This window comes from Phyllostomus discolor, chromosome 3, assembly GCF_004126475.2.
Source record: "Phyllostomus discolor isolate MPI-MPIP mPhyDis1 chromosome 3, mPhyDis1.pri.v3, whole genome shotgun sequence".
NCBI lineage: Eukaryota > Metazoa > Chordata > Mammalia > Chiroptera > Phyllostomidae > Phyllostomus > Phyllostomus discolor.
Window position 1 is genome coordinate 61,976,249 of NC_040905.2, and position 16,159 is coordinate 61,992,407.

At 38.5% G+C, this 16,159-nt stretch overlaps 2 protein-coding genes across 8 annotated transcripts in view; one reads left to right on the plus strand and one right to left on the minus strand.

The window, feature by feature from the left end:
- TTC37 (tetratricopeptide repeat domain 37) overlaps positions 1–9,771 on the minus strand; it is a 79,039-nt gene extending 69,268 nt beyond the window's left edge. Inside the window, exons 1-4 of one of the 4 annotated variants that reach the window (XM_036020553.1) lie at positions 9,676–9,750; positions 9,051–9,152; positions 4,696–4,842; positions 2,906–2,996 (exon numbers count right to left, since the gene is read on the minus strand). In XM_036020553.1, the coding sequence (XP_035876446.1) occupies positions 2,906–2,995 (90 nt within the window). In that variant the 5' untranslated portion in view covers position 2,996; positions 4,696–4,842; positions 9,051–9,152; positions 9,676–9,750. Of the gene's footprint in view, positions 1–2,905; positions 2,997–4,695; positions 4,843–8,090; positions 8,187–9,050; positions 9,153–9,675 lie in introns of those variants that run through there. The other 3 variants (XM_028509993.2, XM_036020554.1, XM_036020555.1) reach the window with 3 other exon arrangements.
- A 99-nt stretch (positions 9,772–9,870) lies between these two features.
- The window catches only part of ARSK (arylsulfatase family member K), a 46,742-nt gene continuing 40,453 nt past the window's right edge, over positions 9,871–16,159 (plus strand). The window contains exon 1 of one of the 4 annotated variants that reach the window (XM_036020557.1): positions 9,871–10,135. In XM_036020557.1, coding sequence (XP_035876450.1) covers positions 9,998–10,135 — 138 coding nt within the window. In that variant the 5' untranslated portion in view covers positions 9,871–9,997. The remainder of the gene's footprint in view (positions 10,136–16,159) is intronic. The other 3 variants (XM_036020556.1, XM_028508981.2, XM_036020558.1) reach the window with 3 other exon arrangements.

The following is a 16,159-nucleotide window of genomic DNA, read 5'->3' on the forward strand; positions in this document are numbered from 1 at the left end:
TCAAGAGTGAAATGGTTTTATCTTAAAAACTAAAAATGCCAACAAAGAAGTAAAATCTGCAAGTAAAAATATTTCTATCTGCTAATACATAAAAATAGCAAAAGCACAGAACTCCATCTATTACAAACTCCATAAAAGCTAAGTTGTAAAATAGTCACAGGGATGTAAAGTAAGCATAGAGAACATAGTCACAGGATGTTATGTTATAAAATTAGTCACAGAGATGTAAAGTAAGCATAGGGAATGTAGTCAATAGTATTTTTTTTAAATACGTAACTTCAAACTCCATCTACACAAGCCAGAGAAGGCTTCCAAAAAAGGATGCTTATACCAAGTTATAAAGACACACAGGCAGACAAAATGATAATCAGACAAGACACAGCAAATAAAGAGGGGCAACATTTCTTTATAGAAAATTTTATTTAGTCTCAGGCAAATACCATATGATTTCACCTATAAGTGGAACCTACTTAACAAAACAAACCGGCAAACAAAATATAGCCAGGGATATTGAAACTGAAAATAAAATGACAGTAGCCAGAGGGAAGGGGAGAGGGAAATAATGTGGGAAAGAAGGGAAAGGGACATAAATGAACCCGTATGAGGGACCCACAGATGCAGCCAAGGCGGGGTGGGATTGAGGGTGGGAGGTGGGCATAGGTAGGTCAGGGGAAAGTGATGGTGGGAAAATGGAGACAACTGTATTAGAACATTAATAAAAAAAAGGTAAAAAAAATTATTGTCAATGAACATTCTACATTACTACACATAAGTAATCACACTGACTAGTTCCGTTCCTCTGCTTTCTGGCTGGGTTCCTCCAGCATAAACTATGAACTACTTGGTGGAATTCACACTGGACCAGGAAGAAGACTGCTATGGTCCTGCTGAACGGAACAATAAAATCAGACTCCGAGAAGCCTAGGGCGGAAGGAAAGAGACCCTGTCCCTCCCGCGACCCTGCGGCTCCCCTACAGTTCGAATGCAGTGCTCATCCTTCTGTTTCAGTATTAGCTCCGTCGTGGCCTCCATCCCTGCTGGGCTCAGTCACCACTAGAACCTAAACCTCACAAGGGCATCCTTTGCCCCTTGAGACTCTCACCCATTACTGAGGTGTATTTCCCCTGATCTAACCCAATTCCCTCCCTCCCCCTCTCACAAACTCTTCACTGTGCCCTCCGGAACTCCCAATCTAGACCAGCCTGGTTTCCTCTACATTTTCAACCTTTTTTTTTTAACTGTACCAAGTTCTGCCTCTACCAAAACTTGGCTATTCCCCTACCGATCTTACAAGCTGCAGCTGATTTCTCTCTTCCATCCCATGTGTCACAGGACCAGGAACTGAGGAAGGGGTTCTCCTTGCTCACACTGTCACCTACATTCCTCCTCTGCTCCTCCCTCCTTCATAAACCCCAGTACCTCTGAAGCTCAGCCATTCTACTATCCTACAAAAAAATCCTTCTTGCTACCACATTAACTTCTTAGGAACTCTCCTTTTCTTCAGCGAAAATTGTGTATACTTCCTCTCCACCTCAATCCCTGTAATCATTCTAATATTCATGTGAAGACCCACTGAACATCATGGCCTCTTAACTACTTACCCTCATTGCTACTCAGCCACCAAAATCTGGATTGCCAGCACACCCCTGTCCTATCCCCCGCCCCACCTCCCCACACCCTGCTAACACAATTCTCTACCCTATGTCAGGTGTTAATTTTTGATGGCACCACCTTTTTTTCTCTTTCACCCCTTTCTCAATTCTCATCCCTCCTTTCCGAGTTTAGACTCCCTGACCCATCACTGTCATCACTCCCTTGCAAACATCCTCAGCATCTTTGCCTCTCTTTCCCCTTGTCTTTCTTCATATCCATAGTTGAATTCCATCACACCAAGTGGCCAAGTCTGAGAAGCTGAACAGGAAGGGAGAAATTACCCAGCTGAGTTCACAGACTTCACTTTAACATAAAACTTCCAATTAACATTCATTAAGGTCTGGCAATCCTTTCAATCCTTACTACTACTATGCTTGTTTTCCCACCATGAACAAGAACTACTTCATACCTTTTTTCCTAAATGTATTCTTTTATTTAAGTATAGTTGGCATACAATATTATTTTGGTTATATTGGTTAGTTTCAGGTGTACAATACAGTGATTTGACATTTTTATGCCTTACAAGTGATCACCCCACTAATTTTAGTAGTCATCTCTCACTGTATAAACCTGTCATAATATTATTGATACTTATTTCATACCTCTTTTGTCTCAAACCTCCCACAGAACTCCTGTTTCACTCTCACTTGATACTTCACTAAGAAAACAGAAGCCATCAGAGGGGCTCACTCTCATCTTCCCACCCCCGAATCTCCCAACCTGAGCATTCGGGCCTGCATCCATCTTCCCTCCTTTCCAGATGGAAGCGGTATCACAGACCCTCCTCTTAAGCTCTGGATCCCATTATCTCTCTCACCTTCCCAAGGACTTCACTCCTACTACTACCTTCTATTTCTCCTGCACATTCAATCTCTCCTTCTGGACTGGAACATTCCCATCAGCATACAAAGGCACTTTAGAATCCACAAATCAAATAGAATTAAAATGTCAACACACTAAGAAAGAATGCAAGCTGTAAGATACAGTAAGGTCCCACAGTAAACACATCAAGAGATACCTAAGAGACATTCAAGTTTTAAGAACTTGGCTTTGATACGTTACCAATTCAGAGAAAGACAAAATTAAGTGTGACAGAAGTAGCTTATCCTAGCACAATAGCTCTAATCATTCTACTAAATAACCTTACCGCTTTCGTTATATTTAAACAGTAAAATGATTTACTTATCATAAATTGGTAATGCTTACAAAGAAGTAACATACTTTTATGGTGGAAGAACAAATTATCAGTTACCTTACAATGTTTCAAAGCTTCTTTGTATTCTTTGTTCCTGATTGCATCCCGAGCACTTTTCAGTGCAGTCTTCACTTCCTTGCTGGACATTCTGTCAAAATGAAAAATCCGACTGAATGTACAACAGTAACCTGCCTGACTGTAACAATTCCAGCAAACTTAACCGTCTTAAAAATGCACATGATTCCTTCTACTTGGAACACTCGTCCCTCCCTTAGTGTACACATTGCTTATCCCTCAGCTCTTCAGATTGTTACTCAGCTGTCACTTCCCCAGGGAAACCTTCACTGGCCACCCTACTTAAAATGTCAACAGTGCCTCGCCACACTCCCTACCACCCAGTATTCCCTTAACCCCTCCCTAACACTGCATTTATTTTTCTTCACAGCATTTACCACTATCTTATACATTTATATTTTATATACTATATATTTTATTTATCTTACATATTACCTGTCCCCCAATCCCATTAGAACTTAATTTCTATGCAGGCATGGATTTTTGTCTGCTGTTATTCTTGCTTTTTCTACCTGCTGCTATATAGTCAGCACCTAGTATCTGACAAATTATATACATTAAAAAATATTTGTTGAAACTGAGTTGTATTTGAATTATACTCACTCTGTATATAGTAGGCTAAAACACAGATGATCTTATGGGCCAGGACCCAAAACACATACCAACTTCGATCCAATTCTACACTAAGCAAGATTTAGTAGTATAAATCCAAGTCACAGAGTATAAACACTAACACAAATAAATTTCATTAACTATATATAAAAGTTTAAGATTGCATTCTGTTTTTAAGCCAGTTTCTTTAATATATGAATCAGGATGTTAACTTTCTTCACAGTAAGAGTTATTGTAGGATTAGAGTAATATAGTATTCTTTGTAATGTAGTAATTTTTGAAAAGAAAAAATGCAATGTTTACACTTAAATGAAGGTGATGAATATGCAAGATGATTGTACACTAACTTCAGCCATAAAAAGATATATCAATTGGCAGACCAAGTATTTCCATTTAATATAAAAATATATTATTTAATTTTAAGTAAACTAACATATCTTAAAATTTCACAACTTATTCTGGTTTACCAGTAAACAAGTCAAATTCAAGCACAACTTGATGCTGGAAAAAAAGGAACATTTCTATTTTTTGCCAACTCCATTGAACTCTAACATCATCATAAATGCAAACCAGAGCTGCATAAATATTAAGTCCTTACAGACTGCAGATGTTCAAGGCCACAAAATGAACTAAGAAGATGGCTCGCTGACATGGTACACAAACCATCCTTTAAATCCAAATGAGGCTGAGGTAGAAGTACAAGATCAAAGAAGTTACAGAATTTTTTTTAAAAATTCTTTTGACTTAAAGAATGTTAGATTAAAAATATAAAAATTAAGCCCTGGCTGGCGTAGCTCAGTGGATTGAGCATGGGCTGTGAACCAGGCATCGCAGGTTCCATTCCCAGTCAGGGCACATGCCTAGGTTGCAGGCCATGGCCCCCAGCAACCACACATTGATATCTCTCTCTCTCTCTCTCTCTCTCTCTCTGTCTCTGTCTCTTTCTCCTTCTCTCTCTCCCTTCCCTCTCTAAAAATAAATAAATAAAATCTTAAAAAATATGTATATATAAAAATTAAGATATCATAAAATCAATTTATCTGTAGCCAGAACCAGATTCCCCAAAGTTAGCATAAAAGTGACTTTTTGCCTAGTTACAATAATTACATAAATATAGCAACATATTTCACATGCTGTTATTTTAGAAACTGTCTTCATACCTGAAATTATCTTGGTATAAATTTATAGCTGCAAACCTCAGAGTGATTTTTCCTGTAGTCTACAAATCCAGATTGGAGCAGGCAACAAATTTAGTGCTCATTTCAACTTAAGATTTTTCATGCCGAAGTTATCTTTGGTGGCTAAACCTACAGATGAAAAAGAAGAGAACACCAATGATGACGACAACTCATCTAGACCGCCAGAAAGGGATAAAAAGACATCCAAGGAAGAAAAATCAAGAGTACAAGTTTAAAAAGAACAAAAACAGTTTCAAGTTAAGACCAAGCAACAACAAACAAAAAAGCAACTTTTCTAGGGCAAAGCTCACCATCTTTTCTATCACCTGACATAGGAATGGAAGCACATCTGAGCAAGGCAGAACGAACCGGCACTAACATTCCCAAGCTATACACAGCATTTGGCATAAAAGAAATAGAAGAGAGGTCCTCTGCTCTTAGTAATATAATCTAAATCAAGAGAAAGGCCTAAAGCATTGAGTCATTTAGTGAATCAAATGCTGAATTAGAGATGAGTGCACACTCAATAGGAATCCAGAGAAGTGTGGTGTAAAATAACAGCTACTAGATGGAGAAGACAGGATTTAAGAAAGGAGGGAAGAAGGAGAATTACTCCAGTCAGAGGCAGCTACATTAGCGAAGTCAGAGAGAGAGAGCAATGAATGTGGCATGTGTAGGACACAGAAAGAAAACCAGGCTGCATGGAACAGAAGGGACTTGAGAACAGAAGAGAATTAGGCTGGGCAGGTGAAGTAGAGCACCAGATTACAGAAGACCTTCAAAGTCAGACAGACAAGTTTAGATTTAAAGATAGCAGCACACATGGAGCTGTGAAATGCTTCTATGCAGGCTATTTTTCAAGGCCACTAGTGACAAACTCCATTCTTCTCTTGGTAACCATTGTAATGGTCAAGATCTTTCTATATCTCTATATATCTCCATATATAATTACAATTATTCATGTGATTACAATTACTCTTGCTTTGGTGGAATCTTCTATTTTTCTCTTCCAATTCTTTTTTCATTAATTTGTCATTTAAGATAATAAGATAGCATTGAGGCCTCTTCACCTAAAATAAATAATCATTATGCCACCCCCCCCCCCACACACAGGTTTTACATATTTTTTTTCTTTCTCATGCAGAAACTATCTGGAATTTGGTTTTATGCAATTTTTCAAAAGACAAAAAACTTTTCCTACTTTCTATCCCTGAACACATTTTCCTTTTTTGGAGAGGTGGGGTAGAGAAGGGAGAGGCTCATTCATGCACTTTCTAAACAAAAGTTTACTGAGCACTAACCATCTACTAGGCACCATCAAAACCCCTTTCCTGTCACAGAGTAAAAACCTCCTATCAAACATGATTCCCCCATACTCTTCTATGTGGGATACTTCCCTCCATTCCCAGCATTTCTAACACTTTAAAAGAAAAATTTAGTTCTTTTACAAATGTCTAATCTTCTTCCTCAGTCCTGCACACTTCCCCCTTATATCTCTTCTCCTATATTTTTCTCTTAAGTCTCAACTGACTTTTTAAAATAAGAGCATTCATTTTGCACATTCTCACTCCCCAAAAAGTTTTCTACTTCCAACCTAAAAGATTTTAATTCAATGTATCAAGCATAAAAAGTAGCAACAGCGCTTAAAAAAAGTCAGAAAATGACGACCATGCCAATAAGACAGTAACATACCTCAAAACTAATAATATGGATAGATGGAATAATGTGTCCTATGTACCCCACCTAAAGCCATGGAACTTTAAGCTGCCTTCAGTTGTGCAGATGCAAAGCTTCCACAAAGCAAGAATAATAATCATAACAATAATTCTAAATAACAGTAACAGTGGCAATAAAGGTTAATTACAGAAAAGCGAAAAATTATAACTTTAAATCTAATGACAAGAGTCTAAAAGTATCTTATGATGACCTTTCTTCTGAACATAATCAGTAAAAACAATCATTAAGTAAAAGTAGACCCCGATTACCTATTATTGAGCACTCTAGACACCTTTTACCTATTATATCTACCTCTATCTTCTTTTTGAATGGAATTTCAGATTGTTCCTCAACCATTATTCATGTAAATTAAGGAAAATATGAGACAGGCACATAAAAAGGACGACATACACAATCCAAAACCTGCTGAATGCATTGAAAGTCTTCAAACAAAATTCACTGAAGCGGAACGCAGCCTCTCACAACACCACCAGTTGGTGCACTGATACAGATGGGTCCCTAGAGGATGAGTTCCTAGAACACCCACTTAGTGGGGGAGACCTGTACTCCAGAAAATAATTCCAGTTTTAGGGGGGATCCCCCCTTGTATGTTACTACGAAACACTTACTTCAGGGAACATTAACATTCTGAAGCACTTTACCATTCTCCAAAGTACAACCAGCATATTCTGGTTGTGGGTTTTTGTTTGATAATAACTGTACTTTTCAATACCTTGTACACTGCTATTAAATTTACAAGGGTGTGTGTTTGTTTCCCACAACTAGCTTGGAAGTCCCTGAGGAGCAAAGACTATTTATGCTACTCTTAGTTCCTAGTGCCTGGTACATTGAGATATTCAACAAATATTCACAAATTCACTGCAGGTGAAGACAACGCTGAATTTATTCCATACAGTCACTAACTGCACAGTTAGCCTCTTTTTTGTAAGACAGAATAGAGGGTGGATCAAGAGCAGGTTTACAGTTGCTCATGTGGAAAATAATATAAGAATTAATAAATAGTAATAAAAAAATGAACTCTGTTTCATGTACTCACAACTGTAAACCTACCTTTGCCCATGATTTATAATGTCGCTGGTATTTGGTATTAAAAGAACTATGAAGAACCAAAACCCAGACCAAGGCCTTCAGCTGAAGTCTTCGATGAACTGCAGAGTTAAGTATTTCACTTAAAGCAAACAATCCCTAACAAACACATCTGTAACTGGTGACCTAAAGAAACATGTAACGGACACCCCTACCCTCACTGCAACACACATATGCATACATATACACAGAAAAAAGATGCATACTCACACCTCAAAAAGTTCCTTTTCTGATAAAGTTACTGATGAACAAAAATGCTCTATATGTAGAAGAGAGTGATCAAAATAATGAAGAAACCTGAAATTGTATAATAACAGTTGAAGGACCTGGGGAAGGCCTCTAGTGGGGTAAGAGGGACTTGTGAGGAAAAGGTGAGAAGGGTAGTTAAGAGGGCAGATTATTCATGTAAAAAAAAGACAAAAAGTAGAGAAAAGCTGACTTCAGCTCCAAGTAAGAACTTTTAATAATCAGACTAGTAAAAATGTGGAATAGCTGCTCATAGGAAGTGTGTTTCCCATCACTAAAGAAGAAAAGGCAAAGACTGGACAACCCACTGGCAGGAATATTGTAGGACAAACTGAATGTCAGATGAGAAGTTGGACTAGAAGCCTCTTAGAACCTTTCAGCGCTACCTCTCAGGGGGCCTAAGATCATCTTGCTCCAACCCTATGCAGCAGCTGCTCTCACAGACACTGTCGAGGGGGGAGATAGGAGGAAAAAAAATGTATATCTGTCATCCTGAGCAGGAATTCAGAATACCTGTCCTGTGAAAACAAGGCCGCAGAGAGGAAATGCAGCTCACAGAATCAGTACTGTGCCACTGATGGAGTTGAACACATCTTTGAAGAATGGAGCTGTCAGTCAGCATTGTTTCTATCATAAAATGTATTCTACATTCCAAATTAACTCATACAAACTTTTAAAATCCACCTTGTTCATGAAAGAGCCTACCTGTATCACCTTCCATGCTGTACTATTATTTCACGTTTGTTTCCCTAGTGTAAGTTGTTTGTAGCCAAGGAGTATTGTTTATGTATTCATATTCACCACAGATCTTTGGCATGCTGTTTCAGTTAATACACCTCCTTCACTAACAGAGAGTAAGCTCAGTAGAATATCATGAGATTTTGTAATTAATTAGAGACAGTATAAGCAGTGAGTTAGGGCACAGATAATCAAGTCCTACTCAGACTGGCTCCCTGTGTTACTCATTTAACCTCTTCAAGCCTCAGTTTTCCCATCTGCAAAATGGTGAAAGTAAGGATTATGGAAAATATTCCACGTAAAAGTACTTGTGACACAGTAAATGCTCAATAAATGATTTGTATAATCTTCAGTATGGAATAAGTGTTATATGAGTATTAAATAAGGTCTGTCCCTTATTACAATTATTTTATGTAAAAACACTATCAAACATTAATATTAAGAGTTGATTATATATTAAATAAATACTGCAACTCCTCCTTTTCCTGTCAAAATATTAAAACGACTAATATCATGTGCAAATTATATACCTGCAACTGTGATAATGAAATCAGGAATTCGGCCCTGGGACAGATATCTGCTTCTTCCGGATTTCTCCAAAGGAGTTCAACAGTCAAGGCCCTATGATTTTTCTGCAGCAAAACAATGGGTTCTGAACCTACGTCAATTAATCGAACACGTCACACAGCCCAATATATCAGCCCAGTCCCTGGGAGATTGTCCGTTTCTCTGCTTTACACTTTGAAAGCAAGATGCGTCTGCCTAGAATCTGAAACTTCACGGACCAGGCCCCGCTCCTCACCCCACGCGAGTACAATAAATTCTAACTGCACCGGCAAAAGTGGGAATGAGATGAGGCAGGCTGCAAATTCCCTTGGGGAAACGTATTCGAAGGGGCTCCACCGTATCCACACCGCACCGGTGCGGGTCCAGCCAGAGGCCTCCCCAATAACCACCAATCCAACTTAAGTGACAGACGCGCCGCCACCTCACCACTGCCCACTTCTCGGCCCCGCCTACTGCTCAGCCACGCTCATTCAGCGCAATATGAGCACCCCCAGCCACTGATCCTTTTTCTCATTAGGTTTTCATTTCAATCACTTCAACTGCCTACCAACTTCCACTTCTGCAAAAGCCACATTGACCCGAACTCACCTGGGACAGATGCTTCTATAAACCCGTGTACAGTCAGAGCGCAAGCGTGTTTCCCAGGCATCACTCACGTGACTGGAAGTGGGTGGTTCTTAGTGTGTTCGGTATTTGATTAAAAGGTCTTAACGTGAATTAAGGCCTGGGGAGTCTAGCTTTGCGTAAGTGCTCACTCTGATCCTGATGGGAGTTGTAGTTCTGAGGGTGAAGCGCTAGGAGGAAACCAAATTGCCACCTCTGCGATCCCCGCCCACCTCTGCCCGGGAAGGTTGCGGGTGTTGGGAGGCAGGTCCAGCACCTGGGGGCCGGGCTCTCCATACTCCCTACGATGCTGCTGCTGTGCGTGTGGGTGGTCGCAGCCTCCGCGCTGGCAGTGCCAGCTCCCGGGACCAGTGGGAAGTGGCGGGGAGCAGCTCAGGCTTGGCCCGAAGAGCCTAATGTGGTGCTAGTTGTGAGTGACTCCTTTGTAAGTACCTAGAGACCGCGGGAGCGGGAGGGAGCGAGAGGGAGCGAGAGGAGGGAGGCAGTGCTACAGTCCAGATACGCTATCTGCCCACAGCCTTTACTGTGCTTGCAGGCTTTGGGAAGCAGAATCTGAAACTTTTCAAACATGTTTTACCCCGATGCAAGGTAAGAAGTGCATTTATCTTGAGGCCCCATATACACACACGTACACCACATAATTATGCATGTCATACATGTAAGACAATATTTTAGTAAAGTGCACTCTGATAGCGTCTTTGCAAATCTTTTTTACATTTTATCGCTAGCCTCAATGCACTAAATTATTTTATCACTGTTATTGAACGGTCAGTCCATACCCCCGTTTCATTGAATAGTGGAGGGAAAATAACATTCTGCATCTCCATAAAAGCTTGTTAGTTTTCTAGTGATCATTTCCCAGTTCACCTCAGGTTTACAGGAATTTGTGTTTGGGTGAGAAGTGAAGAAAATTAAACTTATTTTTATTACCCAGGAATCTGATAATCCTATTAGTGATGATGTAAATGCATTAGTTGATTTAATGTGATCCATTCCCTGATATTCCAGGAAAATTGTGTGTGTGTTGTCCTAACCTTGAACAGTTTTTAGAACTTTCCCAAGCCATCAAACAAAAGAATACTGCTATCAATATTACCTGATACTTTTAGTGTTATCCACGATTTTAAAATTAATGCTTAGACAGATGTTTGGTTACTAATTATAATATTAGTTTATTATCCCTGGGTGTTTGTGTGTTCATGTATATAGTTGGTGTTGAGTGTGTCTGGCACCAGAGTGCCTTTAATCACTGTGTCGTATTGCCTTTCTTATAGACTAAGCCCTGATGATTCAAGTTACATAATCTGGGTATCCCCTCAGGATTTGTTGAGAAGATTACTTAAAGTAATATGAATATTTAGTAATTTTATGATTATCTAAACTTACAGAACAGGCAATGTTGGAGAGTAATATGAAAGAGTTAATCAGGGGGTGCTTACATTAAATCAAAGGGAAAGGAAAGAACCAGGACTGTGCAGAGAAAGAAGCTGAGTTTTGTTGCTGTGTCAGTGGAGGCCTCCGCTGACCTTAAGGGTAGTTCTCATACTAGTATGATGCTTCAGAACTGATTCCAGTTGGTGTGAGGGGCCAGGCCTGTGTACCCTCATGTCGGATGGCCATCAGTTAAGGGCTTGCCCCAGAATGGGGCATGATCATGGGCAAGGCAACTCTCTTCAGCAGAGGCAATCTTTCATTTCTAAAATGGAATGTGGGTGGTGTATCATAACATCCTAGAAATTTCCAAAGATGACTGAAATAATTAGTTTATTATTTTCTTAATATAGTAAGATAATATACTACATGATATGTACAGACTAACATCTCTTAAGAATATAGAAGCAAAGGTCCTGAACAAAATACCAGAAAATTAAATTCAGCAATATGTAAAAAGTATTATACACTGTGACTGCATGGGATTTATCCCCAGACTGTAAGGTAGGTTTAATATCTGAAAATTAGTTAATATAATACACCATGTTAATTGAATAAAGGGCAAAAACCACATAATCTTCTCAACATATGCAGAAAGAGCTTCTGACAAAATTCAACAGTGCTTCATGATAAAAGCACTCAACCAACTAGAAATAGAAGATAATTTCCTCAATCTGATAAAGGGCATCTGCTAAAAAGCCACAGCTAATATTACACATAACTGTAGAAAACAATGTTTTCTTCGTAAGATCAGGAACAAGACAAGGAAATCTGTTCTTACTGTGTCTATTCAATATTGTACTGGAGAGTTTAGGCAGGAAGTTTGACAGGAAAATGAAATAAAGGACATCAAGATTGGAAAAGAAGAAGTAAAAATATCTCTATTTTGCAGATAACATAGTCTTGTATATAGAAAATCCTAGGGAATCTTCAAAACTATTAGAACTAATGAGTAAGTTTAGCAAGACTGTAGGATATGAAATCAATATAAAAAAAGCTAATTGTATTTCTCCCTGGCTGGTGGCTCAGTGTATTGAATGCTGGCCTGAGAACCAAAGGGTCATCAGTTCGATTCCCAGTCAGAGCACATGCCTGGATTTTGGGCCAGGTCCCCAACAAAGGGTGCATGAGAGGCAACCACACATTGATGCTTCTCTCCCTTTTTCCCTCTCTTCCCCTCTGTCTAAAAATAAATAAATAAAATCTTAAAAAAATGCAATTATATTTCTACACACTTGATTGATGAACAAATTGAAAATATAATTAAGAAAATAATTCTATTTAAAATAGCATCAAAGAGATTGAAATAGGAATATATCTAACCAGAAAAGTACAATTTTTATACTCTGAAAACTGCAAAAGAAATTAAAGAACTCCTAAATAAAGGGAAAGACATCTCATGTTTATGGATCAGAAGATTTAATATTGTTAATAAGGTAACAATCATCCAGTTGATCTACAGATTTAATACAATCTCTGTAAAAATTTGTATGATGTTTTTGCAGAAATAGAGAAACTCATCCTAAAATTCATATGGAAATTCAAGGGTCCTAAAATAATCAAGACAATCTTTTAAAAGAACAAAGTTGGAGAACTTACACTTTCTAATTTCATAGCTTACTAGAAACTACAGTAATCAAGTTAGTGTTTTACTGGCATAAATATAGATAGACTTATAGATCAATGGAACAGAATTGACAGTACAGAAATAAACTCTCACTTTTATAGTTGATTGATTTTCAACAAAGGTGCCAAGATTATTTAATAGAAAGAGTAGTCTTTTCAATAAAATTGCTGGGAAAACTAAATAACATTATGCAAAAGAATTAAGTTGGACCCTGCATCACAACATTTTCAAAAACTAACTCAAAGTGAATCAATGAATCAAACATAAAAGCTAAAACTATAAAACTTTTAGAAGAAAATATAGGTGCAAATCTTTGTGATTTGGGATTAGGCAATTTTAAAAATGGGCAAAAGATCTGAATAGACATATCTCTAACTAAGATATACAAATGGCCAATAAGCATATGAAAAGATACTCAACATTGTTAACCATTAGGGAAATGCACATCAAAACCACAATGAGACACCAGTTCACATCCACCATGACCAAGCGGGCTACAGTCAAAAAGACATAATAACTAGAGTTGTCAAGGGTACAGGGGAATTGGACTGCTCACACAGTACCAGCAGGAATGTACAAGGGTGCAGCCACTTTGCAAAACCGTTTAGCAATTCCTGAAATGGTTAAACGTGAGTTACTCTATGACCCAACAATTCTACTTCTAGGTACATATCCAAGAGAAGGGAACATATATGTCCACACAAAAACTTGTACATGAAATTATATATAATACTTCCCAATAGTGGAAACAACCCAAATATCCATCAACTGATAGATTTTTAAGTTTACTAATATTATTCAACAATAAAAAGTAAATGTGGTTCTGATACATGCTGCAATGTGATGAACCTAGAACACATTAAGCTAAGTGAAAGAAGCTGGTCACAAAGGACCACATATTGTATAATGCCATTTCCAAGAAATGTCTAGAGAAAGCAACTCCGTAGAGACAGAAAGCAGAAATGAAAGATTTGCAATTGCCTATGGTTTGGGGCATGGGGGTGAGGTGGGAGGCTGATGGCTAAGGAGTGCAGGGTTTCTTTTTAGAATGATGAAAATGTTCTAAAATTGATTGTAGTGATTGTTGCACAACTCTCTGAATATACTAAAAACCACTGACTTGTAGACATTAAGTGGGTGAGTTGTATGGTTTGTGAATTATATCTTAAACTTGTTTTTTAAAAAGAAAATAAGTGCCAACCTGGGTCTTCAAGGACATAAGCATCATCTCTCTCTGTCCTCCCATTACCATATTTCATTAGTTTTAGCTTTGGTGAGGTTTCAGGAGTGGGGTGCATTTCAGGAGTGTACACCACAGAATCTAGTAAGAATCTCACCAATCTGATGAACCAATCTGAGAACAACACTATTAACAGCCTTGCTGTGACAACAGATAGACAGAGTTACTGTTACATTCTATCCTTAAAATGATGCTTTGAAATCTAAACTTCACCAGTTTTCCCTAGTCCAGAATGATGAGGAACTGAGTACCAAGTCATGATTCTAAAAGGAGCAATCCAAATCACAAGTCCCACAGGCTCGGTTCAAACTGATGTAACTATTGCTACAAATGTCAGGTTAAAATCCATGTGAGCACTTTCTGGATTCATTTCTGGGACTGGTACAAGGCCTTCATCTCTTTAAAGCAGGAGTAGAAAGCGGGAGTCTAAATTACAGAGCCTCAGGGATGGCAAGAGGGAGAGGGATGACTGCCTCATTTGGGGAAGTTTCCAACTTGGAATGTGTGAGAGGTGATCTATGTCAGGATTACTGACTGAGATTTACAAGGCACTCGATAAATATTTGGTGAGTGAAGTGAAATGAATCTTTAATCCAGAGATGTTCAATTTACAAAAGACAAATGTAATATGTTTGTAAATGAACTGTATTTTTGCAAAGCTTAATACAACTGGATTAAGTATGTCTGTGGCAAGATTTGCATTTGATTGGGTTCTTAGGAATTTACATTAAGCGATACACTCTCAATGTCAAAAGCATGCCAATAATAGTCTAAATGAAGCTCAAACTTGTAAAAGAATTTGAACTGTACAGTATCACTGTGCTTCTGCCATGTGGCCTACTCTGTGCCTCCAACCAGATAAGCCTGTGTTTCCTAGATTCAAAACAGTGGCCAGAAATGGTTATTATCCCTCATGTACAAAAGGTTGTAAAAATCAGACATGCAGGCATTTGGGATTTGTGAGGATAGGTTCCTGTGAGTTTGAATTTATGAAATTCTTCTGAGGGGAGAATATGCACTTTTGTCTTGGGCTTCCTAGCTCATCATTGAGGAAATTAGTAGTGTTTGCTTAGCCTTCAGTGATTACTCCTAGATGTGGTGGTTTATTTCCACATACAACCATGCTCTAATTCTTCCCATCTTAAAAAGAAACTGACCTTAATTCTAGATTCTCCTCTAGCTAACACTCCGTTCTCTAACAGCCATACCATTTTTCTGTTTCCCTTTGCAAAATAACTCATTAGAAAATGAGTTGCTTCACTTTCTCACCTCCCATTGTCTTTTCCCCTTTCTAGTTTTGTTGTGCATCCCTGCCACTCCGTTGAGAGTGCTCTTGTCAAGGTCACCAACTCTCTCCATACTACCAATTCCAGTGTGCATTTTCTGGCCTAATTTCAGGTACCCTCTCAACACAGCTGACATCTCCCCTCTCTTGACATACTGTCTTCTCTCAGCTTTCATGAGACCTGGTCCCCTGATACCTTCCTCCCTCACTGGCCATTCTTTCTCAGTTTCCCTTGCTGCCTTTTTCCCTTACTTAGGAATCCTCAGGGCTCCTAGTGGATTTCTTTCTTTCCTGTTTTTGCTCTCTCCTTAAAAGTTTTCATTCAGTCTTATAGTTTTCAGTACTCTGATTATGCTAAAGGCACTCCAGTTTATTACACCAGCATAAACCTCTGAGCTCCAGAATCCTGCCTGTAACTAACATCCTACTTTATATATCCATTTGGAAATCTTATACATCTCAAGGGTGTGTGTGTATGTATGTATCTCCATCCCAGATTTTGGATGGGCTTATGGTTTAAACTGTTCTTTACTTATAATTGTATTGAAAACATATAATATGTATAATCCAGGACTAGAATATTCTCTTTTTCTCTCTTTGCTTTTTACCAAGGAGAGTTCTTCAATTCCAAGTTTAATCCCAAAATGCCTGTCTCCAGCCCAAACATCTCTTCTAACTTTCAGACTCATTTATCTAGCTGCTTAATTATTACCTCCACTTATGTCTTACAAGTGTCTCTAACTTTACATGCCCCTTAAATTATTTGAATAGCTGGGTCCTTCTCATTATTAGGTCTCTTACTTCCCAGAGAAACCTTCCCTGTCCATTCAGTCTAAAGTAGGTCACATTTGTTATTCTATATCTC